Source organism: Portunus trituberculatus, chromosome 17 (genome assembly GCF_017591435.1).
Source record: "Portunus trituberculatus isolate SZX2019 chromosome 17, ASM1759143v1, whole genome shotgun sequence".
In the NCBI taxonomy this organism is placed as follows: Eukaryota; Metazoa; Arthropoda; class Malacostraca; order Decapoda; family Portunidae; genus Portunus; species Portunus trituberculatus.
In genome coordinates, this window is record NC_059271.1 from 16,790,348 (window position 1) to 16,817,847 (window position 27,500).

Genomic DNA, 27,500 nt, shown 5'->3' on the forward strand with positions numbered 1-27,500 from the left:
CTGAGGATGTCCCCATTACCAAGCACTGAGAGAGAATCATTACACAAAACCAAGAATCACTAGTTTCGCAGGGCAGGGATCACCGGGGACGTGTTGGTTCGTGCTGCAAGCTACCTGCCACACCCTGGTGATCCAAATGAGGAGTTACTACTTTGTGCCGTGAAGGGAAGTGACACAAAGCTTCAAAATAATGTACAGGAAATTATTTATATATTTTTGTTACACATGTCTACCCACTAAGTCTCCCATGTGGTTCCGACACAGCCCGCCTGGCACCGACCACTGCCACTGCCATTCAAAATATCAAAGAGAGAGAGAGAGAGAGAGAGAGAGAGAGAGAGAGAGAGAGAGAGAGAGAGAGAGAGAGAGAGAGAGAGAGAGAGAGAGAGAGAGAGAGAGAGAGAGAGAGAGAGAGAGAGAGAGAGAGAGAGAGAGAGAGAGAGAGAGAGAGAGAGAGAGAGAGAGAGAGAGAGAGAGAGAGAGAGAGAGAGAGAGAGAGAGAGAGAGAGAGAGAGAGAGAGAGAGAGAGAGAGAGAGAGAGAGAGAGAGAGAGAGAGAGAGAGAGAGAGAGAGAGAGAGAGAGAGAGAGAGAGAGATATTGAGAGAGAGAGAGAGAGAGAGAGAGAGAGAGAGAGAGAGAGAGAGAGAGAGAGAGAGAGAGAGAGAGAGAGAGAGAGAGAGAGAGAGAGAGAGAGAGAGAGAGAGAGAGAGAGAAAACTGCAGTATATCCAACTTATAGCTTTTACCACAACACAAACGCATGAATACACACACACACACACACACACACACACACACACACACACACACCGCGTAGTGTAGTGGTTAGCACGCTCGACTCACAATCGAGAGGCCCGGGTTCGAGTCCCGGGAAGCGGCGAGGCAAATGTGTGGCCCGCGTTCACCTTGCAGTAAATAGATACGAGATGTAACTCGAGGGGTTGTGGCCTCGCTTTCCCGGTGTGTGGAGTGTGTTGTGGTCTAAGTCTTACCCGAAGATCGGTCTATGAGCTCTGAACTCGCTCCGTAATGGGAAGACTGGCTGGATGACCAGCAGACGACCGAGGAGATGAATTACACACACACACACACACACACACACACACACACACACACACACACACACACACGGCCCGGTAGCTCAGTGGTTAGAGCGCTGGCTTCACAAGCCAGAGGACCGGGGTTCGATTCCCCGGACGGATGGAGATATTTGGATGTGTCTCCTTTCACGTGTAGCCCCTGTTCACCTAGCAGTGAGTAGGTACGGGATGTAAATCGAGGAGTTATGACCTTGTTGTCCCGGTGTGTGGTGTGTGCCTGGTCTCAGGCTTATCCGAAGATCGGAAATAATGAGCTCTGAGCTAGTTCCGTAGGGTAACGTCTGGCTGTCTCGTCAGAGACTGCAGCAGATCAAACAGTGAATTACACACACACACACACACACGTGGCCAAAACTCTACCAGAAGAGAACTATCCCCAGGTTTTTATAATGTATTTTCATTATATTTTATGAGTGGCCACGTGACCCGGCTGGAAGCTATGGTGGGAAGGGGTGATGGGGCGGCGGGAAGGAAGGAGGGGAAGGAGGAAGAGAGGGAGGAAGGGAGGGAACAAGGGACCTAGAAGGGAAGACGCGTCCTCCGTGCCCTCCCTCGTCGCCCCGCCTGGCGTGTTTCCCTCCCCCACGAGAGCCCTGCCTTACAGCCCTTTTTCTGGTGGGATTCCTATGTATATAAATAAGGTCGAGACAGAATACGGCTCCACGAACAAGTTCCACGCGATCAATACGCTTGTCATGACACACAATACTTGTCAGTGAGAAGAATGGAAGTCGAAGTACTTATTGCACTACTAGGAAGGACGAAGTAAATGTTTATATATATATATATATATATATATATATATATATATATATATATATATATATATATATATATATATATATATATATAAACCATGTATCTCTGGACTTCCGCGCGACCAATACCACAAAAAGGGTCATCACAGTATTGGGAATAACAACAAAGGTTATTTTAGTATTTATAACTGTAAAACTCTGTAACCCAAAAACTCAAGGCTTCAAAACAGATCCTGAGCTCCAGACGGTGGTCACTTGGGGATGCTCCGGACACCGCCGTCTGTTTCAGTTGAGGTGTTGCATGTAGCGTGAAGATTCGATTTCTTTTGTTTCAACCCCCTCCTTGAATATGGCTGTTGTAGGGATGTCACTAACACGATACAGACCATTCTCCTCCTCCTCCTCCTCCTCCTCCTCCTCCTCCTCCTCCTCTTCCTCCTCCTCCTTCTCTTTCTCCTTCTTCTCTTCTTTCTCTTTGTTATTCATTTTTCCTGCACTCTTTCCTTATATATTAGTATTCCTCCTTCTCCTCCTCCTCTTCAACAGACGGACACCAAAAACGACCTCAACGACCTTCCCGCCGCGACAATCCCAAATATTTCTGTTCTTGTTTTCAGTAAATCTCTCATAGTCGTATGTTGAAGCACGAAAAGCACAACGGGATGGTGTGTGTGTGTGTGTGTGTGTGTGTGTGTGTGTGTGTGTGTGTGTGTGTGTGTGTGTGTGTGTGTGTGTGTGTGTGTGTGTGTGTGTGTGTGTGTGTGTGTGTGTGTGTGTGTGTGTGTGTGTGTGTGTGTGTGTGTGTGTGTGTGTGTGTTTCACGCGTGAGATCTTTGAGACTATAGACAAGCTGGCGTATGTAAAATAGTAAATAAAAAAATACCTATTAGCGGACTATATTATGTTTTCATGGTGTGAGTCTGTTAATTAATCAAAACCCAGAGTTACTTCCACAAAGCATATCAGCAAACAATGACACACATACACATACCCACAGCACCTTAAGAACTGAGAGGTTAAGAAGCCATATGGTGAGAGTACATATCTAGGCGGCGTAACGCAATGAGCAGCAGCTGGCAGGTTTGGGCTTGCTCGGGTATGTGTATTGAGACTACAGAAACACAACTTGTCGTGTTGGGAAGCAATAGGTGAAGGAGACAAACCTACCAAGACCTCCAGTCGAGGATCTCCAGCCAAGGTACTCGCTGACACCTGCAAAAGAGTGGGTTCATTCACGTCCTCTCCAGTCACAACTTCACAGGGGGAAGGAAAGGGGCGGAAGGAATACAGCTGTTTGGAGAAAGGGTTACACGCCGCACACCAGCAGGCCCTACTCTCAGCCAAGAACACATAGCAACATTACTTCCACGACTGAGAGGCTGCCTGGACCTTTACTGCACACTGCACACTGGACTCGCGGCCCAGGGCTCAATGAGGTGTTGTCATCACAGAGAGAGAGAGAGAGAGAGAGAGAGAGAGAGAGAGAGGAGAGGAGAGGAGAGGAGAGGAGAGGAGAGGAGAGGAGAGGAGAGGAGAGGAGAGGAGAGGAGAGAGAGGAGAGGAGAGAGAGAGGAGAGGAGAGGAGAGAGAGGAGAGGAGAGGAGAGGAGAGGAGAGAGAGAGAGAGAGAGAGAGAGAGAGAGAGAGAGAGAGAGAGAGAGAGAGAGAGAGAGAGAGAGAGAGAGAGAGAGAGAATATGACAGAACCACGTGTCAGGTCAATAAAAAACCTGCAGAGATGAAGCGGAGAAACAAGGACGAAGGAACAACATGTCGGGTGAACAAGAGGACAGCAGGATGGGTACTTACCTCGGCGGTCCGTAGATTCCAAGGCGGTCTGCAGGACGGTCACCCCAGGCACCACGATGGCAGGCAGGGTGCGACTCCTGACCAAGGGCGGACGAGACCTCACCACGCCGCCTTCTTTCACCGAGCTGAGGAGGAACAGAGACGAGGGTGTTCAGATCAATGGGTCAGAGTTGAGGAGAGTACCTTAAGTCTTCCTGTATGTGGTGGTGGTGGTGGTGGTGGTTTTATAATGTGTAATAGGTAAATGCAAGGAAAAATTGATAAAATAAGACTTTTTATTATATTTAGGTGATATGTTCTGATTACTATTTCTTTGTGGTTTTGTGGTAGTTGTTTTATTATCATTATCATCATTGTCATTATTATTGCTGTTATTGTTATCACCATTATTATTACTGCTACTATTAAATGTACAAGCTTACATTCTCTCTCTCTCTCTCTCTCTCTCTCTCTCTCTCTCTCTCTCTCTCTCTCTCTCTCTCTTATTGGTAAAACACGTGCTCATTCAGCCTTGCCACGCAGCTCCACCCTGTACACACACAGCTAGTCGCTACATCTGAATACCAAACGATGCAATGGAAAATTAACTTGGCACTGGCGATGTTTGTCGTGCCAGTTTGAACCCTGTGACGTCCTCTGCAGGCACGGTGACGCTGATTGGCGGGGCTTGCTGATGTTCTGGAGACTGGCTATATTTCTATCACCAATGGACACTTCGAGATATAAAATGGCAAAGTGATCGTGTGTTTCTCTAGAAAAAAAAAATAAATAAAATTCGTTGATTTAGATTTCATTTTTTTTTTTTTTTGTCATTAGAATAGATGAGGGAGGAAAGGTTGCCATCGTTAAGGTACAGGTTACATCATAAGGACTGCCACGTGTAGGCTTACTTGATCTCTCTCTCTCTCTCTCTCTCTCTCTCTCTCTCTCTCTCTCTCTCTCTCTCTCTCTCTCTCTCTCTCTCTCTCTCTCTCTCTCTCTCTCTCTCTCTCTCTCTCTCTCTCTCTCTCTCTCTCTCTCTCTCTCTCTCTCTCTCTCTCTCTTCTCTCTCTCTCTCTCTCTCTCTCTACACAAAGACACATCACCAATACACGTACATCTGCACCAGCCCTGTCATCACTTCTTTCCTTCCTCTTTGCTTTCATTCCTCTGTTCCTCTCCCATCAATACTCGAGCACAGGACACACGGGGTGCACCTGTATACGAGACACCTAACCCCATCCCCACGCTACAACTGGCGCCCCCATCCCCCCACCCTCTCCCTCCTCACAGCAGCACTGAAAAAGCTCATGATTGCCGCTGCGGGTATCGAGCCTTGCCAACAAAGCTATCTGAACCTTTGGAAATACTAGAAATGTATATATATAAAAAAAACAAAAACCACTGACATATATATTTTTCTATTTTTCATTCTTCTTTTTATCTTTTTTCATTCCGCCAGCATGAATGTGTAAACTTCGAGGGTACGAGGTGATAAGGTCCGTTTCTACCATTTTATTATTTTTTCAATGTTTTTAATTTCTTTTTCGTATAATACCGGGTGAATATGTTTCTCTTTCCTTTTCTCTTTTTTAGGTAAGGAAAGAAAAGTGATGAATAATGGCTGTGAAGTCCGTCATATGGTAGAGATATCAGCAGACATGATTAGCAGGTCAGTTGTAAGCTCCTTTAGGACAACAATTTCCCCCTGAGAAACATTCTTTAATTCCAGAGACGGCAACACGGTAAAGGCTTATGAACTAGACTCCAAATCCTCACCTGGGATCGAAATTAAAACTTGCGTGGCCCTTGTAATGAAGATAAAGTGGTTGAGGATATGACTCAGTGACCAGCGACGGAAATCTTGGGAGTTTTAGTTTCACGTTCCGGCGGAGGAGGTTCAGGAGGCACCACGCATCGAGACTAGACTCCGGAGCTCCCGCATTAGTGAGGTGAAGGACCACCGAGGAGGGCCGAGATGAGGAGTGTTGAGAGCAGCGGTGTAGGAAGTGGAAGAGATAGCGAGCGTGAAGGAGAAAGCCAACTAATAGAGGCGTGGAGTGAAGGAAAACTGAAGAGGAAGACATGACTGAGACGAAGAAACGGAGAGGAAAAAAGGAAAGAAATGGAAGGAAGGAAGGGGATGGAAAAGAGAGGAAGCGGAGAAGGAGAAAGCCAACTAATAAAGACGTGGAATGCAGGAAAACTGAAATGGGAAGACAAGACGGAGACGGAAAGAAACGGAAAGTAAAGAGGAAAGAAAAGGAAAGTGGAAGGATACAAGCAGGGCGAAGAAAGAGAAAAGTGAGGGAAAGAGAAGAAAGAGACAGCGGAAAACTTGGAGAAAATTGCAAGTCAGGATGTTATGTCACGGTGAGTGAGTACTTCTTGGCTGACGGTGTCCCGAGTGTCTCTTTGTGAGGCTCGGGGACGCGGCCTGACACACGACCCGACGTGGCAGGAATATGGAAGTCCGACAGACGAAGAAGGAAGGAAACGCAAATATCATCCCCACAGCAAGGCCCAACTGTTAAAAAGATTCTTATGGGTTCGCTCAGTAAGGACCACGATTAGAGGCTTCTAGTACGTATAGTAATGGGGGAATTAATGGATATTTGCAAAGAGAAATATGGTCGTTGCCGTGATGCTTAGGACGATAAGGGATAAAGGTGACCAAGATCCCGACCAATACTGGAGAAAAAGAAGGGATGAAAGAGACACTTGAGAAAGACAAAACTGTAACGGAAGTGTGGCTAAACGTACACAACTGTGATTACCAGTAGACACGGAGCAAGAAGGTGGTCCAAGTGGTGCGAGAGCAGGATTAAGAACTGATCTTTTCAAGGCAGAATGAGATGATAAATGACTTAGCGATGAGTAATTCAGTGAAAAATGAAAAGATGATGTCAGAGAAGAATACCAAAATAATGAATAAAAAAACAGGATGAATAACAAAGTGACGAGTAAAGAGTGGTGGAGGTGATGAATGACCAGATGATGAACAGCCAAGTGATGAATGAGAACGGGCGAATAACGAAATACTGAATAAAGATATGATGAAATTCTCAGCATTTCGTATTTCCATGTCAACTCAGCAATTGTTCCTTTACCTTTATTCCTTTAAGTTATATAAACAAAAAAATAAGTGAGTAGAAAATATCTAGTTTTTTTTACTCATGAAAAACATCAATTGCCCGACACAGCAAGAAAACAACAACAATGGCGCCACCACCACCACAAATAAAACACTTCCATTGCCTCCCACCGCCCTTCGCCCTCCGCCTCCAGCCACTCTCTGACCCAAATAGGCGCAGTGACATAACCAGCTTGTAGGGGGACGCCAGAAGTGGGTCACGAGAGATGATTGGGATGCACGGTCACTGGGGAAAAATTTTAAGGTCACTGGGGAAATAGATCTTGAAGGGAAAGGGGCACCTGAGTACAATGAGACGTAAACCATGAATATTTTTTTCTTTCCCTCTCCACGCAAACCATTCTTAACAAGCTCTATAGATCAACGAGGACTGCCTATACACGACAGTACAATGGATAACCACACAAGGAAAAACAGGCTTATCACAGAATTAAATCTAAAAAGAACGGACACTTAGCTACAGAAGTCATACGTTAGCGCTCTTCTTTTACCCTATACTATCAAATAAAGAACGTCAAGCTAACTACTGGTACGTGTAGTGAAATAATGTTATCTATACTCTTCTCCACAGGGATGATAAGAAAAGCCCAAAAATAAAGGGCAATATAGTGTCTTCTCTTGTCTTATCCTCCGCAACCGAACAAAGGAAGGAGAGAGAGAGAGAGAGAGAGAGAGAGAGAGAGAGAGAGAGAGAGAGAGAGAGAGAGAGAGAGAGAGAGAGAGAGAGAGAGAGAGAGAGAGAGAGAGAGTAACAAAAAAAAAAAAAGAGACTATATATTAGAAACAAGAAAGAGGATATATATATATATATATATATATATATATATATATATATATATATATATATATATATATATATATATATATATATATATATATATATATATATATAACCACAAGGACAAGGGGAAATAAAGATGTGTGTGTGTGTGTGTGTGTGTGTGTGTGTGTGTGTGTGTGTGTGTGTAATTCACCTCGGTTATCTGCTGGTCACCCAGCCAGTTTTTCCCATTACGGAGCGAGCTCAGAGATCATAGACTGATCTTCGGGTACGACTGAGACCACATCACACACAACACACATCGGGAAAGCGAGGCCACAACCTCTCGAATTACATCCCGTACCTATTTACTGCTAGGTGAACAGGGGCCACACATTAAGAGTCTTGCCCATTTGCCTCGCCGCTTACCGGGACTCGAACCCGGCCCTCTCGATTGTGAGTCGAGCGTGCTAACCACTACACTACGCGGTGTGTGTGTGTGTGTGTGTGTGTGTGTGTGTGTGTGTGTGTGTGTGTGTGTGTGTGTGTGTGTGTGTGTGTGTGTGTGTGTGTGTGTGTGTGTGTGTGTGTGTGTGTGTGTGTGTGTGTGTGTGTGTGTGTGTGTGTGTGTGTGTGTGTGTGTCCTTCAGTGCAGCAAAGAACCGCAAGTTTGCCTACCTATAATTAACATCTCCCTACCTTAACGTTACCTTATAAAAGAAGAGCTCCTTAAAATCACTGAATCTTCATTAAGTTAGCACGAATGATCAGTCAGTGTCCAGCAGCTTTTCAGTAGTGGCTTTAAATGAGGAACTGAAGAAAGAACCAGAACCTTGCCTGATAATATTCCCTTCACGAGTGCCTTCAATTTTCACACCCTCAAGTTTGGTCAGCAATAATCAACCAAAAATCACCGCTGCACCCCTTAACACTGTCATCCTTCATCACCCTTAATAACATAATCCTGCCGAAGGGGGTCTGGGAATCGCCTTTCTGGGTAAACAGAAGATTTGAGTAATTCCCCACGCTTTGAACGCCTCCACCAGCAGCGCCTCCACTAGGGTCGCTGCCGCCATGCCACGCCACGACACGCTCCTGCTTTAAATTGTTCGTAATGAGGCGTAAACTGATAAATTTTTGGGTTAATCTGCAATCTGAAACGATGCTCCGAGCTAGATTGGGTACTGTTGCGTCTGCTCTCCTCGCCTCGCCTCGCCTCGCCTCGCCTTTCTGTAACAGCGTTTCACATCACTTTTCCCCTTCATCAGGCCGCCCCAAGCTGGTGATTACTTTTCCTATCAACTTTTGTTTTTATTATGTTACGAGTACCTGGTTCAACTTTTCTTCTCTTTTCCATGTATTTTTTTTAATCTTTTTATTCTTTGTTTTCCTTCCCTTTTTTCAGTTTGTTTTTCCTTCTATAAGTTTATTCTTCCTTTCTTTATCTCGACTTATTTTCATCCTTTCTTCTGTTATTTTCGTCAACTCTTTTTTCTCTTGTTACTTTCTTTAGTTTCTTCTTTATTTTCTTCCTTTTTTCCAGCTATTTCCTGCTTGTTTATTCCATCCATCTATCTTCTTTTCTTACTTTCTCTTCACTTCTGCCCATCCTTCCTTCCTTTATTATCTGTTTTTCCTCTGCTTTCTTCATTCTTTGCGTATTACTCTTCTTCACTTTAAAATTCCACCTTCCCACATTCCTTATTTTCCTCTTTCGTTTCCTTATCTTGTTTTTCTGCCTTCCTTTTTCCTCATACCTTCCATCAGTTCATTCCTTCCCTCACTCGCTTCCTCCATATTTGATTTCCTCTTTTGCTTCCCTCTCTCAGGTTCCTCATTCTTTCACGCCTTTTCTATACCCTTTCATCGTTCCCCCTTCTTAGTCCCGACCCGCGCTTAAGCTTTCGTTCATTGCTATCGCGTTTCATTGGCATTAGGTTCAGTTATTACTTTGAAACCAGGGGAAGAGATGCTCGCTCCGTTCCGCTGCCCAGCTATGTATACGTAAACAGTCGTCCAGGAATCATTTTCTTGACTTTACATATGGAAATATACGTAAGATTGTAAGACGAAAAAAAAAAAATATGCTGTTTAAAAGTGTTAATCCTACTTTCGGTGTAAATAGCTGGGAAAAGAAAATAATTGGGCTTTATAAAACTGGATACGAGGTTGTAAAAAAAGAATAATAGGTATATAAAGTTATGTGGGATCATTGCCAAGTCTTAAAGTTTCACAGTTCCTTGATGTCTAGAATTTGTTATGACGAAGAGAAAACAAAAAAGATGATGAGAGAGAGAGAGAGAGAGAGAGAGAGAGAGAGAGAGAGAGAGAGAGAGAGAGAGAGAGAGAGAGAGAGAGAGAGAGAGAGAGAGAGAGAGAGAGAGAGAAAGAACAAACACACACACACACACACACACACACACACGAGAGAGAGAGCCAGATTTGAAAAGCGTAACAGTTGTAATGTAAAGAGGAGTGAAAATAATCCGAAGATAGATAATGAGCTCTGAGCTCGTTCCGTAAACGAGAGACTGCAGCAGATCAAACAGTGAATTACACACACACACACACACACACACACACAGAGCGACAGATAACAACATACATAAAATGAAACGAAAACAAAGACAGTCAAACAAAGGCAGTGACAAACATGAAACAATAAAGCAAATAAATGAAAATTCACACTGGCTCTTTCATTTCTAACACAAGAATAGAAAAAAACAAAGAAACTATGAATGCCTCCTGCCGGGAAAAGAAAACAATGAACGAGCGAAGGAATAAAGTAATGAATAGATAAAACAATGAAAAAAAAAATCCATGCATCACTCACACATGAAAGCAAAAAAAAAAAAAAAAAACTATGTACGTATGAAGGAATGAAGAGAATGTATTTATGTTTTATTGATGAATGAGCATAACACAAAAATACATACATTATTCACACTTAAGAAGCAAAATATGTGTTAAAAAGAAACAAAAGAACAGAGACGCACCACCATCACAGGGAACGATATGTGCATTTTCTAGGGATCTTTTTATGACATACGAACCACACTGACAAAAAAAAAAAGAAAAAAGAAAAAAAAAGATAAGTAAAAAGAAGTAAATGAGATGGAAGGAAGCTGTTGATATATTCAATTAACTGGTGACTTTTAAAATGCAAACACACAAACATTTTCTCTCTCTCTCTCTCTCTCTCTCTCTCTCTCTCTCTTGGAAAGGCGTACTGGACTTTAATAATCCTACTGAAATAATGGTTATTGAAGGAGGAGGAGGAGGAGGAGGAGGAGGAGGAGGAGGAGGAGGAGGAGGAGGAGGAGAAGGAGGAAAAATGAGAAAGAGGAATCGGATTAATAAAGATAATGGAGGAGACAGAAACGTAAGGAGATATAACAGAGAGAGAGAGAGAGAGAGAGAGAGAGAGAGAGAGAGAGAGAGAGAGAGAGAGAGAGAGAGAGAGAGAGAGAGAGAGAGAGAGAGAGAGAGAGAGAGAGAGAGAGAGAGAGAGAGAGAGAGAGAGAGAGAGAGAGAGAGAGAGAGAGAGAGAGAGAGAGAGAGAGAGAGAGAGAGAGAGAGAGAGAGAGAGAGAGAGAGAGAGAGAGAGAGAGAGAGAGAGAGAGAGAGAGAGAGAGAGAGAGAGAGAGAGAGAGAGAGAGAGAGAGAGAGAGAGAGAGAGAGAGAGAGAGAGAGAGAGAGAGAGAGAGAGAGAGATTGGCAGATACACGGATGGAGAAGGAGAAAGTTAAGCACACACACACACACACACACACACACACACACACACACACACACACACACACACACACACACACACACACACACACACGCACGCACACACACATACACACACCGCGTAGTGTAGTGGTTAGCACACTCGACTCACAATCGAGAGGCCCGGGTCAGAGTCCCGGAAAGCGGTGAGGCAAATGGGCAAGCCTCATAATGTGTGGCCCCTGTTCACCTAGCAGTAAATAGGTACGGGATGTAACTCGAGGGGTTGTGGCCTCGCTTTCCCGGTGTGTGGAGTGTGTTGTGGTCTCAGTCCTACCCGAAGATTGGTCTATGAGCTCTGAGCTCGCTCCGTAATGGGGAAGACTGGCTGGGATGACCAGCAGACGACCGAGGTGAATTACACACACACACACACACACACACACACACACACACACACACACACACACAGGCTGGGTTCGAATCCCGGCGCGGCGAGGCAAATGGGCAAGCCTCTTAACGTGTAGCCCCTGTTCACCTAGCAGTAAATAGGTACGGGATGTAACTCGAGAGGTTGTGGCCTCGCTTTCCCGGTGTGTGGAGTGTGTTGTGGTCTCAGTCCTACCCGAAGATCGGTCTATGAGCTCTGAGCTCGCTCCGTAATGGGGAAGACTGGCTGGGTGACCAGCAGACGACCGAGGTGAATTACAACGCGTAGTATAGGGTTAGCACGCTCGACTCACAATCGAGAGGGCCGGGTTCGAGTCCCGAGGCGCGAGGCAAATGGGCAAGCCTCATAATGTGTGGCCCCTGTTCACCTAGCAGTAAATAGGTACGGGATGTAACTCGAGGGGTTGTGGCCTCGCTTTCCCGGTGTGTGGAGTGTGTTGTGGTCTCAGTCCTACCCGAAGATTGGTCTATGAGCTTTGAGCTCGCTCCGTAATGGAGAAGACTGGCTGGGTGACCAGTAGGCGACCGAGGTGAATTACACACACACACACACACACACACACACACACACACACACACACACACACACACACACACACACACACACACACCCTCATTAACATAACAGTAACCATCATATGTCCATATTTCTCTCCCTTATTGCTGCACTTCATCAAATATCTCCATTACTTTGTCCTCCTTCCTGTCTTTCTCTTCGCTTCATTCCTTTCTCCTAGTTCTCGTTTTCTCCTTCCTTTCCTCACTCTTCCTTCTTCTGCTCGCATTCTCTCTCTCTCCCCTCTCGGTGCCAAACTCCCCTCGTCACACTAACTTTTCAAGGTTCTTAACGTGATGCACGACGCGACGCTGCTCTCTTCATCAACAAAGACAGACGCTTTGAACCTCGCCAGCCTGACGGGCTTCTAACACTTCTTATGACAGATAGCAGATAGAAGTAAATAGATTAAAGTAACTGTGTAAAATCTTGACCATTATCTAACTTTAAGGTACCTGAATTTCTTGGTACATCTGTTTTTTCAGAAGACGAAGAGAGTAACCTCAGAAGGACAGGAGGATTTTACAGGTTAACCATAGTCTTGTCTGTCATTGCTCCTCTCTGAATCGTAATTTAATGTCGTTTCATTGTGTTTTTCTTTCCAGTGAAGGGAAAAAGTGACCTCAAAAGGAAAAGAATATTATACGCGTTGTCTAATAACTCGACACACAGTAGCCTCTAACTTCAAGACGGATTTTTTTATGTTATGGCCTATAGCGCCTGTAGGCGCTGTTAAGCTTCCGCCCATTAGTGGCGAAGGCAACTGTATTTACAGTGGTACCCATATTAGGGCCCTTATCACCACCCAAGCGCATCTTTGGTTTAATCACCTAGAACCTGGGTATCATGGTAACATGTAGGTAACTTTAAACCACTCGACAAATGACAGCTTCAAAGCGGTATGTGGTGGGATTCGAGCCTACGCGTGGATGTCTGTCCGATCCTACGCTCACCGCCTTATCCACTACAAAGTAAGTAAGTAAGTAAGTATAGTTTATTCCATTTTAAGGAATACAGGCAGATTTACAATCAATAAATATGCTAGGCATGGTCTGTCAAGTTGAAACTCCTAAGATAGACGGTTTTGATTAGATATTATATGCAGTGAGAGCAGAAAAATAGTTTTACATAATATCTAACCTAGTTAGGAAGTAATCCTATTTCATTGTAAAGTTAACTTGCATACAATGTGCTGTCACCAAGGGAGAAACCTAACTAATACATTCTATAGTCTGATTGAGAGTATATATACAAATATTCAATGAAAAAAATATGAAAAGAAAAGGAAAAAGTAATAATGAACGGATACACAACACAGAGCATATGTTAAATTTTGTTCAGTCAAAATATGTTTCTTTATTTTGTTTTTATACGCCACCGCTTCCCTACCTGGACGTCACAACTCTTCCCCGACTCGTGTTTGAAAATTGTCCCATCATCCGATTTTCTGTAGCGAAATGACAAATTGGCATCTTTGATACGAGGAGACTTCACATGTTGCCTAGTAACCTGAAATTCAGTTGCCTCTAACAAAAGCCTGATTGACGTAACTCCTCTCCGACTCGTCCCCGGCTCGTTCCATCGCTCAATGCTTCAGTAAATGGACAGATTGATAGTGGAGACAGAAGGAGAAGTAGCTCTAATGTAAAAAGGTTGTGTGGTCTATTTTCCAGCGAGTTGGAGGAATAAATTTCAAGCAATTTGCCGGGACGAGACGTCACTTGGCAAGGATTTATGGGTTGTCTGGCTTGACTGATAATCCTTCTTGACCTTAGACGGCTCTGAGCTTTTGTTTTAACTTCACTTGTACCCTGACGTGACCTTACAGCCGTCCGTGAAACACAAACATCTGTATCTCACTTCACCTTTCGCCACTTCCTTCACCTTCATATGGCTTTCTTTCCTATTTATTTCCCAGTTAACCTCATTGCAGCCAAGTATCCCATCTTCACCTTAGTGCGTCTCTTCCTTCACCTTCACATCTCTTCAGCTTCCCATCCTTTCCTTGACAACCTCCACAACTGACCTCGGCGTCCTGGCTCCCTTCATCCCGACACTCACGCACACAAGGGACGATAATTTTTAGTTAGGGACATTTTTTTTTTAACCTTTTTCGCATGCTGAACAGTGTGTGTGTGTGTGTGTGTGTGTGTGTGTGTGTGTGTGTGTGTGTGTGTGTGTGTGTGTGTGTGTGTGTGTGTGTGTGTAGTTTATCGAGTCAAATGAATCTAAAAACGGCATGAAATAAAAGTACCGCCACTGTGATACACACACACAAAAAAAAAAAACATAGATCAATAACAGAAGCAATTACTAAAAAAGTTGCTTTCATGACAACAAAGTGGAAAATGAATGCGCTCGCTCCTCTCCCGGGCAGAAATTACGAGCAGCCAAAAAAGTGTGCACGATTTTTATAAATAGTTTTTAGCCGGTGAAAAAATATTCGGACGTCCCCTCACACACACACACACACACACACACACACACACACACACACACACACACACACACACGTAAGAACCTCATTTCAATCGTCCGTTTACGTAACATAATTTAGTCACACACACAAAAAAAAAAAAATATATATATATATATATATATATATATATATATATATATATATATATATATATATATATATATATATATATATATATATATATATATATATATATATATAAAATGAACACGCGTGAACAAATCGTAACACTTCACTCCACCACCACCACCACTACCAGTGTGTGTTTATAAAGGAATAAGAGTAAATTATATCTATACAACGATTCCGCTTCCTCTTTCCAAGCATTTTCATGGCGACAATAAAACAGGGTGAGTTCTGGCCGGAGACTTTATTAGTTCAGTAATGGACACTCCCTGGACACCGCACCAAGGGTCACGCCAGCCACACTCCACCCACTGTCCGCCTCTCGCCACACAGTCCTGTACAACCCCGCCTCGTTTGCCTGGTGTTTCATTACTACATACATGTGTCTTCTGGAGTCGTGAATATGGTTAGTCGGATTCACATGGATGTTTTTATCTCATTATCATTAGAATAATACGGTATACTCCGAGAAAAATATACGCTTTTATGAATCATGGCAGTACCTTTGAAAACCCTCGTAAACTTTCAGGCGTTATATAGATGATTTACTAGAATTCTCATAGATGTTTTGTCTCATTATTGATATAAAGTCCTTCTTACATTATTACTAGTATCATAACAACAACCTGGAAAACTTTAGTAAATTCTCCAGCGTCACAAGGTCACATTCCGTTGGCAGCGTCCTCAAATTATCACTACAATCAAGAAACACAACCTCACTACACCATGTTGATTAAAACCTGTCGAGATAATACGCCTGGTTTTTTTTTTTTTTTTTGAGAACAGGGACCAGAATCTTTCTCTACAACACTGGGGCCTCGAGCGTCACGCCTCTGCCACCAAACACGGACGCTAAGACCAGGGAGGTAATCACGCCTGACGCATGGCTTTATAAGGACCTATTTCTGGAGCCTGGCCTGGAAGCAATTGTGGAAGCCTGTCTGGAGAAGCTAAACGTATACTTCAATATATATGAATTTATGTGTGGCAAGAAATGACCTACTTGTATATTTGTGGGATGAAGGAATGCGGCCTCCACGTCAGAGAAGGAGGAGAAACAAGGCTTTCTTCTCGGCACTAATGGAAAATGATGGACAGACGAGAGAGGGGAAGTCCTCGAGAAACAGACGCTGGACTCAAGTAGCACACACACACACACACACACACACACACACACACACACACACACACACACACACACACACACACACACACACACACACACACACACACACACACACACACACACACACACACACACACACACACACACACACACACACACACACACACACACACACACACACACACACACACACACACACACACACACACACACACACACACACACACACACACACACAGAGAGAGAGAGAGAGAGAGAGAGAGAGAGAAGAGAGAGAGAGAGAGAGAGAGAGAGAGAGAGAGAGAGAGAGAGAGAGAGAGAGAGAGAGAGAGAGAGAGAGAGAGAGAGAGAGAGAGAGAGAGAGAGAGAGAGAGAGAGAGAGAGAGAGAGAGAGAGAGAGAGAGAGAGAGAGAGAGAGAGAGAGAGAGAGAGAGAGAGAGAGAGAGAGAGAGAGAGAGAGAGAGAGAGAGAGAGAGAGAGAGAGAGAGAGAGAGAGAGAGAGAGAGAGAGAGAGAGAGAGAGAGAGAGAGAGAGAGAGAGAGAGAGAGAGAGAGAGAGAGAGAGAGAGAGAGAGAGAGAGAGAGAGAGAGAGAGAGAGAGAGAGAGAGAGAGAGAGAGAGAGAGAGAGAGAGAGAGAGAGAGAGAGAGAGAGAGAGAGAGAGAGAGAGAGAGAGAGAGAGAGAGAGAGAGAGAGAGAGAGAGAGAGAGAGAGAGAGAGAGAGAGAGAGAGAGAGAGAGAGAGAGAGAGAGAGAGAGAGAGAGAGAGAGAGAGAGAGAGAGAGAGAAACACACAAATTTATTAACAGCGGTAAAAATTTGTTGCTATTTTCGTGTGGCGCTCATGTAGTCTGGAGAAGGCTCGTAAAAATAACCTCCGTGCCTTCCTCTCTGTCCGAGTAATTTTTCAACCACCCGCCTGAGCCGCCTCGACCTCGTGTGGCGCCGCGGTCGATATTCCCAGCGACCTGACCCCGGATTATGCTCGCTGGGAAACACGCCGCTAGTTATACGCAGGTCATGACCCGCCCACCCACTGACCTCCTCTCTTTGGCTGGACTTGGTTTTTAGCTTAGTGCACTGGAATATTGTTTCACCTGCGACTGACAAGACACGGCTAAAGTAGTGTAGTAGAGTATAAACGCCACTGATGCTTCGTGATTCCAACCATTTGAGACACTCCAAGACGTCCCACTCACTGCTATGTTGGTTAATTAGCTCCAAGCCTTGTCTCTCCCTCTCCTCCGTGCATTCATCCTCAGCTCTATTCCTGTCTCTCTGCCAGCAACAGTCACACTATGCTTGGTGAAATGGTGCTGCAAGCGAGTCTGAACTTCCTGGATCTGTACTGTCTCCTTCCCTCCGTCTCTCTCGCCTTCCCTACGCTGACCAAAAGATAAAAGGCGAGTGTGATTAAGTAGCAATGTCTTGGCGCCGCCCTGTCCAACCTATTCCACTCTCCATTTTTATGAGCTCCAGCGAAAAAAATGAATATATATTTTATACAAAATATCCTCATAAAATGCCCATTTCGCCCATGTCTCCGAAGTGCGTATGTGTAAAAGTACGATGGTAAAACTACGCTCTCTTAATTGATTTCTATGACAAGAGAAGGTGGTGTGGGGACTGAATATAATATTGTCGTTTCTTGTCCATATATTTGAGGAATATATTGGAAATAAGGTTTTTTAATAACGTGTGTGTGTGTGTGTGTGTGTGTGTGTGTGTGTGTGTGTGTGTGTGTGTGTGTGTGTCGCCATCTCCCCTCTCCCCGTCACGGTGCACGAGCCCTTCACTCCTTCCTTCCAACAAGGACTGCCAATTATCTCTCACTTTTCAGAGTTCTTGTTTTTCTCGGCTCCCTTAATTAGTGGCCACACTGCCTGCATATTAATTACCAGTCACGCCTGCCGCTGTCCAATGTCGCTTGTCTGTCTCGGAGAGCGTCTCTGTTCTCCTCACTCTTCGCTGTGTTGACGATGCTCACCATATTTTAGTGAATGGAGGTTTGAGAGAGCCACAGGACACAAGAGACACATATACGCGGCCCACACTCTAAAGTGAGTCCATTCTAACAACAGGAAAATTCCAACGGCTGTTTTACTTTATTTTACAGCCACTTGCTAGACCCGCGATCCCTCATTACCAATAATGGTGGGTTACACGCCTCGGCGGCACTCACACCCCCACCCAATTCCCGCCTAAGGATCGTCCACGGCCTCTGTGATTGCCTCCCCTTGATCCCCAGACGAAGCCGCCGCTCTCAGTATGGCTGCAGGTTTTCCTCAACTGAACCCGTCTCAGCTCACCCTCTGGCTGGCGTGTGCACCGCAGTGTTTGTGTCCGCTTCCAACAAATCCAGGGGAGGGGAAGGAAGGACTAGATGATGGTGATGGTGGTGGTGGTGGTGGTGGTAGATGATGACATAAGTTGGTCGAGAACTGGTAAGGAGGAGGACGGAGAATTTTCGTGGCGTGGAACCTCTTAAAAATCAGTCCTATTGATTCGTGTGTCCACCGATTTCCGGCAAAGGGAGTGGTTATAGTTACAGATATGGATGTAGAGGAGAAGCAGGAAGGAAAGAACATAACAAACACCCTAAGCCTAAAAACTAAAGCCTTCAGTGAATACACGATGGAGGATAAGAGGAGTGACATTAGTGAACATGCCGAGTCTCCTACAAAAAAATAACAGAACACATGAATATATTTCCCAGATTGTGTCTCCAGTGTGAAGGAGCCTCAGCTACCTGGCAGGCTTGCTGCAGGCTGGACCTCGGCACCCATTCATCACTGCTCCTCGTTGGGGACCGGCGCGGGCACAGAGCGTGGCCGCTGGGAGTTCGATCGGTAGCGGCCAGTGGGCATTCATCTCCGAGAGGCGCCTGGGAACTTGGGTGGCCTGTCTATTGCACAAGCCTCGTCCGAAACGCGATGCCGGATCCCGATACACTCACCCTCAGTAATAACGTTAGAGCAAATAAAGTCGATGTTTATGGTTATTCTGACTGAATGGTAAGTAACTTTTGTACCATTCCTCTTTACACTCGTTACTTTCTCCCTAATGTCTAGGAATAAAGATGTTCGAATCGTGACATTGCTACAGATTTGTGTAAGGAAACGAGAATCAGAATACAACTACCAGTGTATCATTGTTGCTTCACTCTCGCTTCAGCTCACTGGTCACATTATGGCAGCTTCACTGAAGGACGCTCACGAAACACGAAAAAAAAAAAAATGTACTTGCGTGAAGAGCATCAGCTATTCTGAAAATTCAAAAAATTTAAGAATGTTAGAAAAATGAAGAGTTCGTGACCCCGTGACTTATCAACAGCAGGTCTGTGGCGTAGAGGCGGCGGCGGCGCAAGTTATCTCCCTGGCATCGTCAGAGGTGAGGGCCAGTCAGCGTCCCTGTGACTCCTTTCAGTACAGGATCCCTTAAGCTTGTGATGGACACCATATTTTATCACACAATATTGACTACCTCATAAAAGTGAAGGAGGATGATCTATTGTCTTCCAGGCACTGCGACCTCGCCCAAGGCAGCAGTTTGTGGCGTGAGACTCTCTATCATATCTTGGGCCACAGAAACTGTCTAGTGCGGCACTCTGAATAGAACCTCCAAGAATGTAGCATCTACTCACTGTGCTCCACGCTCCCCGTGCTGGTGTCTTCTTCAGCACCATCATTTTGAAGTGTTTTTGGAACTTTTAATCCCAACCTGCAAAGTTTTGGTTTTGGGTTTCCGTGGAAAAAGATACATCTATTTTGGGAAGACCATAACGAGAGAGGGGAGCGCGGCACTTCCCGCCTTGCTACTCATCCCTTGGTGGCGATGCGCTGCAAGGGACAAGGGGCCTGACTTCATTATGTGCAACGCCCCTTTCACAGGTAGAGATGAAGCAGCATTCATGGTCCAACAAAGCACAGAGGATCAGAAGACTAATTTCGTTACTGAGCGTCACCGTTCATGGACGTACGCGGGGGATGCACGAGGCCTTCAGATCAGATCGCTGAGTACAGTCCGATCAATACTTCATAAAGGCATCCTCGACATGGAAAAGCGAAACAAGCAAGATACTACCTCACCTGGTTAAAAAAAAGAATAATAACCATCAACCTTTAAACCTAATCACTTGTAATCAGAAGTCACAACTTTCCTTACATCCATCCATCCATCCATCCAACCAGTGCTGCATTCAACACTGAAACATTCTGACCCAAAATGAGGCTTGACTGCTACCACAAACTTATCCACACTCCCTTCCCTTTCCTTCCTACGGTACGTCCTTCGCCACTCCAGCTGCGGCGACCAATGACAAAAGAACTCAAACACTGGTGTCACATGGAAGGAAACGTATTGGGGATTCCTTCGCCACACAACCTCGACGGAATATTAGTCTTTCCACAAGTTTCTCTTTGTAAGTGTTAATCAAAGCGGCGAGTTGACAACATCATATATGAATTTCAAATGTACTCGGTGAGGTGCCTCTCTTGGTCACTTCCCGCCATTATAGAGCTGCCAGCCGCCCTCAGAACATCTCTCCATCCTCTGGACAAAGACATACAATCAGCCGACCATTAAGTTACCTAAGAACTTCCTTTTACTTCACGAGGGCAGAGAGAATAATTGAGAAAAATCTGTTCATATTTCTTTCCTTAAGATGTTTGGAAGGAAGGGAGCTCAGAAAGAGATAAAAATTGCATGTGAAACACATTACTTTATCATATATGTATATTTTTTCTCATGATTAAATATCCACTTTCATCCTGTTCTGTGCTAGGAAACTGCTTTATTCAGGGTTAGCGGGCTGCCTGCACGGGTATACAACACACACACACACACACACACACACACACACACACACACACACACACACACACGCACACGCACACGCACACACACACAGCGTAGTGTAGTGGTTAGCAAGCTCGATTCACAATCGAGAGGGCCGGGTTCGAGTCCCAGGAAGCGGCGAGGCAAATGGGCAAGCCTCTTAATGTGTGGCCCCTGTTCACCTAGCAGTAAATAGGTACGGGATGTATCTCGAGGGGTTGTGGCCTCGCTTTCCCGGTGTGTGGAGTGTGTTGTGGTCTCAGTCCTACCCGAAGATCGGTCTATGAGCTCTGAGCTCGCTCCGAAATGGGGAGGACTGGCTGGGTGACCATTAGGCAACCGAGGTGAATTACACACACACACACACACACACACACACACACACACACACACACACACACACACACACACACTCACACTCACACTCACACACACACACACACACACACACACACACACAGTCCTTCGCCTCTTTCCTCCTCTCCACCTCAGGCAATAAATCTTATCACGGAGATCCGCAGCTTACTTGCGATTTTCAATTCTTTTTCCGGCGACCTTTCTCTTCTTTCTGGCCATATTGGGATGGGGGGATGAGCGAGGGGGCGGGAAGGGCTGAATGATCTTTCCCTTAATACTGGTAGTTAGCGTAGGTGGGACAGTAAAATCAAACAATCTAGCAGAGAAGTGAAGGTCCGTTTCTGTTCGTAATCCTTTGCAATCCTTTGAAATCCTCTTAGAAAGTTTATTCTAGGTCTATGATGAGCTGTAGCACGACCACGGCGCAGGAGGAGGCTGAGGCCGTCCCACTGGATTACACAGACTATTAAAGGAGTTCAGGAGGCGGGGTGGATCTTTTCAAAACGGTGGTGGATGGTGGGAAGGTCGGAGAATGCCGCCCCGGAGTTCTTACGTTCCTTCACCATTTCACTGTGGCGATAAATCTTACTTCCCTCCCTCTGCGGTGCATCTATTTATATTCCTACAATTTACACGTAGAATATTCTGCTTATGTGTGAGTGCCCCATAATAACATGTGCGAAAGACTGAGTGGTGAGAAGGGGGACAAAACATGAAGAGGCAATATCAGAGGGACTACACAGGTATCCAGCAATGAGTGGATGAAGAATTGACAGAACAGGAACAACACAACGAAGACTACAGGACAATGGCATTAAGTACTCTACAAGACCAAATGACCAAATGAGTTCGAGCAGAATCAGTTAAACTTCAGCTCTTCAATCAAATCCCAAATCACAGTAAGAATAATAGACAAATAGTAACAGAATCTTTACTCCCATGTGGTGGTGTCCTAGAGCGAGCATCTGTTGAGTGGACGGCAAGAGAAGCAGAAGCTGAGGCAGACAGGGAAAGGGAGCGACTGAACGAGGGAAGGTTAGACAAAGAGACTGTAAATGAAAGCGCGTATTGCCACGAGCCCCTTAAAAAGGATTATTTGACCATGTGACGTACCAGCAAGAATCATTTCAAGAGGGACCGGACCGGGAAGAAGGGAGAAAGACTGCTAGAGATAGAGAGAAGGAAACAGGAGAAAGACTGCTAGCGTAGAGAAGGAGAGGACCGAGAGTTAGGGAAGGAAAACTGGAGAGAGGAGAGAGAGAGAGAGAGAGAGAGAGAGAGAGAGAGAGAGAGAGAGAGAGAGTGACACTCAGACATTCCTGAGAGAGAGAGAGAGAGAGAGAAGAGAGAGAGAGAGAGACCCGACACCAGTATAGAGAGAGAGAGAGAAGTGGAGAGGAAATGTCCGGGTATGTGTGAAGGGAAAAAGTAAAAAAAAAAAAAGAAAGAAAAGAGAATATGAAAAAAATTTATCATCATCAACGGGAGCAACATCAAGAGGAAGGAAGGAAGAGAATTTCTATCTAAAACACCAAACAAAGAAACACGTTCATACTCCTGGAGGGGAAAAAATATTAAAAAAAGATAAAGGAAGAATTATCGGCTACCAATGCATGAAAAAGAACGGAATAAAAGACGAGATTTAGAGACATAACGCACGAGAAACATCACCAACTCTTCCCCTCGCTCTCTCTTTACTCCTTCTACCCTTCCATCCCTTCCCTCCTTCCTTCATTTTCCTCTCTTTCCCTTTCCCCGTCAAGGCCACGCTCCCCTATCTCACATCGACTTACGTGAGGCAATAAGAAAATAAGATACGACACACCAGAATTGTCTCGCTAATGAATGGTGCTTCTTTCACCCTCCCAGCTAACTTATATTGCCATAGCTCTCTCTCTCTCTCTCTCTCTCTCTCTCTCTCTCTCTCTCTCTCTCTCTCTCTCTCTCTCTCTCACTCTTCTCTTCCACTCCCTTCCCCCTAATCTCTTGCATTTTCCTTTTACCTCCTCTCCTCCTCCCACTATCCATTCCCACTACCTATTTTTCTCTAACTATACCAGTTCTCCCTCTCCTTTCCTCTCCCACCACCCTTTATCTTCTCTCCTTCCCGACCAACACAACGTGAATCAAGATTATCCGTACACGAGACACTAATAAACTTAAGCACCCGATGAAGTTTCGCCTCTTAGTCTCGTATACTCCCGAGTTTCATAGACAAGCAGAGTTGAGAGGTTGCGGCGGTGGTGGTGGTGGTGGTGGTGTTGGTGACAAGACACAGCGGCGTAGCAGGGTCTGGCAAGGTATATTGTGCGTGGGTAGGTACAGTGCGTTACGGTACGGTATGGTATGGTACGTCTGGAGTCCAAATTGTGTAATAAAAGACGACGCAGATTGATTAAGGTTAAAAAGAAAGTATACGTGTTAATGCGTTGATATGTGTGTGTGTGTGTAATTCACTGTTTGATCTGCTGCAGTCTCTGACGAGACAGCCAGACGTTACCCTACGGAACGAGCTCAGAGCTCATTATTTCCGATCTTCGGATAGGCCTGAGACCAGGCACACACCACACACCGGGACAACAAGGTCCCAACTCCTCGATTTACATCCCGTACCTACTCACTGCTAGGTGAACAGGGGCTACACGTGAAAGGAGACACACCCAAATAACTCCACCCGGCCGGGGAATCGAACCCCGGTCCTCTGGCTTGTGAAGCCAGCGCTCTAACTACTAAGCTACCGGGCCGTATGTGTGTGTGTGTGTGTGTGTGTGTGTGTGTGTGTGTGTGTGTGTGTGTGTGTGTGTGTGTGTGTGTGTGTGTGAATGAGACTGACGCTTCAACAAGTATCACCAGGCAACAAAAGTATATCGCAAAACCCAACTATGCACGGCGTCCCAATCCTACAGACAGAACCCTCCCTAATTCTCCACCACTCCATACAATCCACATCCTTCCACAATCCTCTGAATCCATCCATGACCATCCAAAACCCACCCACAAACCTCCCTGACCCTTCATAATCATCTACAGCTATCCAACCCTTTACAACAATTACTAACCATCCAAAACCATTTAATAACCTTCCACAACCCTTCCAAATCATCCAAACCATCCAGAATCCTCCACAATCCACTCCCAAGCTTTCACAACCAGCCACAACCATCCATGACCTTTATCAATACTCCACAGCACTATGCCGCCGTTCATGAAATTCCAAGCCATACAGAGCCGTCCACCAGCAGCCAGTAGCGAGGTGAACAGCGAAGGGACGGGGACAGAGCGCTTACTGTCGGGTCTTGCTTAAAACAATTTTCACGGAGGCTGCAGCAACACGGTCCCGCGCACCTAAATCCGTGAAATCTAGCGACGTGTATGAGATTTACATTCCACCCTTGTATGCAGAGGCTGTTTGTCACCCTAAGCCTCTGCCATGACACCGATCCTCCTCCTCCTCCTCCTCCTCCTCCTCCTCCTCCTCCTCCTCCTCCTCCTCTTCCTCCTCCATCCAATCCCTGTCCCCCTTCCTTTCTCCTCCTCCTTTTCTACTGTCAGCACCCTCACCAGCCACTCATCTCCCTTATCCAATCGAGCACTCTCTCTCTCTCTCTCTCTCTCTCTCTCTCTCTCTCTCTCTCTCTCTCTCTCTCTCTCTCTCTCTCTCACCTATCCCTGCATTCTGTTTGTTTTTTGTTTGTTTTTTGTTTTTGTTTGTTTATTGTCATATTACACATACACATACAAAACAGTTACAATTAGGCAACTGCCCAAACACGTCGATAATATGACAAAGAGGACTAGATACCCGAAGGTATATGTGTCCTAATATACTCTTACTGAGATTGTAAATAATCTCAGAACAGACTCAAAACAGACAGGGGGGAAGAAACGGAAAAGAAACATATTGGTATTAATGAATGAATAAATAATTAATAATAATGATAATAATAGTGAATAATAGTAACAATTACAATGATAATAATAATAATAATAATAATAGTATATAATAATAATAACAAAAGAAGTGATAATAATAATAATAATAATAATAATAATAATAATAAAGTTAATGATAAAGGTAATAAGAATAGTAATAATAATAATAATAATTGCAATAATACAGAATAATACTAATGATGATAATAAGGAAAAATACTAGATATAGTAATAACTATAACAACAACAATCCAGATTGTATTTGACTAAGAATCACTGTTATATCTGTCCAATAGAAAAGTCTTAAGTTTATGCTTGAAAGTTGATAATTTACAATCATAAGGGATAGATTTGGACACATGGTTCCATATAATTGCTCCTTTATATCTGAAAGTATTTTGAAATAAAGTTGTTCTACATTGTGGTACATGTATTTCTTGGTTATGCCTTGTTGAATGAGAATGAACCTCCATCTCCATCTTCCTCTCAATACTCTCCCACATCTCTCTCTCTCTCTCTCTCTCTCTCTCTCTCTCTCTCTCTCTCTCTCTCTCTCTCTCTCTCTCCAGCTCTCACCTCGAAATTCCACCACCGTTTTCTCCCCCCCTCTCCCCACCACCACCGTTCTTACCTGCGCCACACCCTTCTTCCTCCTCCTCCTCCTCCTCCTCCTCATCCTCATCCTCATCCTCTTCCTCCTCCTCCTCCCTATGCCTCTCCACACGCTGGTAACGGCCCTGCACGAAACTCAACGGAGAAAAGTAAGGAAAAATTAAAAAAAAAAACGCGCGGGTCAAGGAGCAAAAGGTCTTGTGAGGGAAAGAAAGGATTCTGAACCCCCTGTGGGATACACATAAAGGGTTGAGAGAGAGAGAGAGAGAGAGAGAGAGAGAGAGAGAGAGAGAGAGAGAGAGAGAGAGAGAGAGAGAGAGAGAGAGAGAGAGAGAGAGAGAGAGAGAGAGAGAGAGTGTGTGTGTGTGTGTGTGTAATTCACCTCGGTCGCTTGCTGGTCACCCAGACAGTCTTCCCCATTACGGAGCGAGATCAGAGTTCATAGACCGATCTTCGGGTAGGACTGAGACCACATCAACACACCGGGAAAGCGAGGCCACAACCCCTCGAGTTACATCCCGTACTTATTTACTGCAAGGTGAAAAGGGCTACACATTAATAGGCTTGCCCATTTGCCTCGCCGCTTACCGGGACTCGAACCCAGCCCTCTCGATTGTGAGTTGAGCGTGCTAACCACTACACTACGTGTGTGTGTGTGTGTGTGTGTGTGTGTGTGTGTGTGTGTGTGTGTGTGTGTGTGTGTGTGTGTGTGTGTGTGTGTGTGTGTGTGTGTGCGCAGACCCCAAATCTAGGTCACAAGTATAATAAGATTCGTAATGATGGTGTTAATAATAATGATGATGATGATAATAATAATAATAATAATAATAATGATAATAATAATAATAGCAATAATAATAATAATGAAACAATTTTCTTTCACGCTGGCGAGGTCGGCAATGACCAAGAAATACCAACACTACAACAACAATAACATTAACAAAGAACACAAGAACAAAAACTTTATCAGGAAGTAAAAAACAATAACACCATTAGCACTCTGTCCCACCTGCTGTCCACACACACACACACACACACACACACACACTAATGATAATGATATTAATAATAACAACACCTAACAAAAAAAATAATAAATAAAAAAATAATAACAATAATTACTAAAAATAACAACATGAACAATAACAACAATAAGAACAACAGTAGCTTATTAACCGTAAAACAAATATCATAGAGAATATGAAGACAAAATTGTAATACTAACTATAATGAATATGTAATGTTCGCAGCACAACACATTATTCAGGTCAGGTATAGACGTGACTCAAACATTCACTTATATCACAACAGACACACCGCTGCTCCTGTGACACACACACACACACACACACACACACACACACACACACACACCCTATTGCTGCCACCACCATACCTCTCTTTACGTTTCACTGCCTCATTTCATCCATTTGTATTTTGACACCTCGCTTCTCTCTCTCTCTCTCTCTCTCTCTCTCTCTCTCTTTCTCTCATGCCCGTACATCGTCATCTGGCTCGGAGAGGGATGACCTATTTTGAGTCAGCCTCACACAGTTTCGTGGAAATCGATGTGGCTGTGAACGCGGTGTGGACGGCAGCTGCGGAGTCCTGATAGCGAAGGCAAATATTGATGAACTTTAGAATTGGATGCGCATATTTTTTGTTCGTTTCCGCCCAATGTCAGCAGCGTCACTAGCATCAGCAATATTCTAAAAAAAAAAAAGATTTCCAATAGTAAAAGCATAATGAATACGAG

General features: G+C 44.6%; 1 protein-coding gene across 7 annotated transcripts in view; it reads right to left on the minus strand.

Moving 5' to 3' along the window:
* The window catches only part of LOC123504842 (ankyrin repeat and fibronectin type-III domain-containing protein 1-like), a 447,143-nt gene that overhangs the window by 191,334 nt on the left and 228,309 nt on the right, over window positions 1-27,500 (minus strand). For all 7 annotated transcript variants that reach the window (XM_045255727.1, XM_045255726.1, XM_045255724.1 and 4 more), the window contains one exon: window positions 3,666-3,790. In XM_045255727.1, coding sequence (XP_045111662.1) covers window positions 3,666-3,790 — 125 coding nt within the window. The remainder of the gene's footprint in view (window positions 1-3,665; window positions 3,791-27,500) is intronic.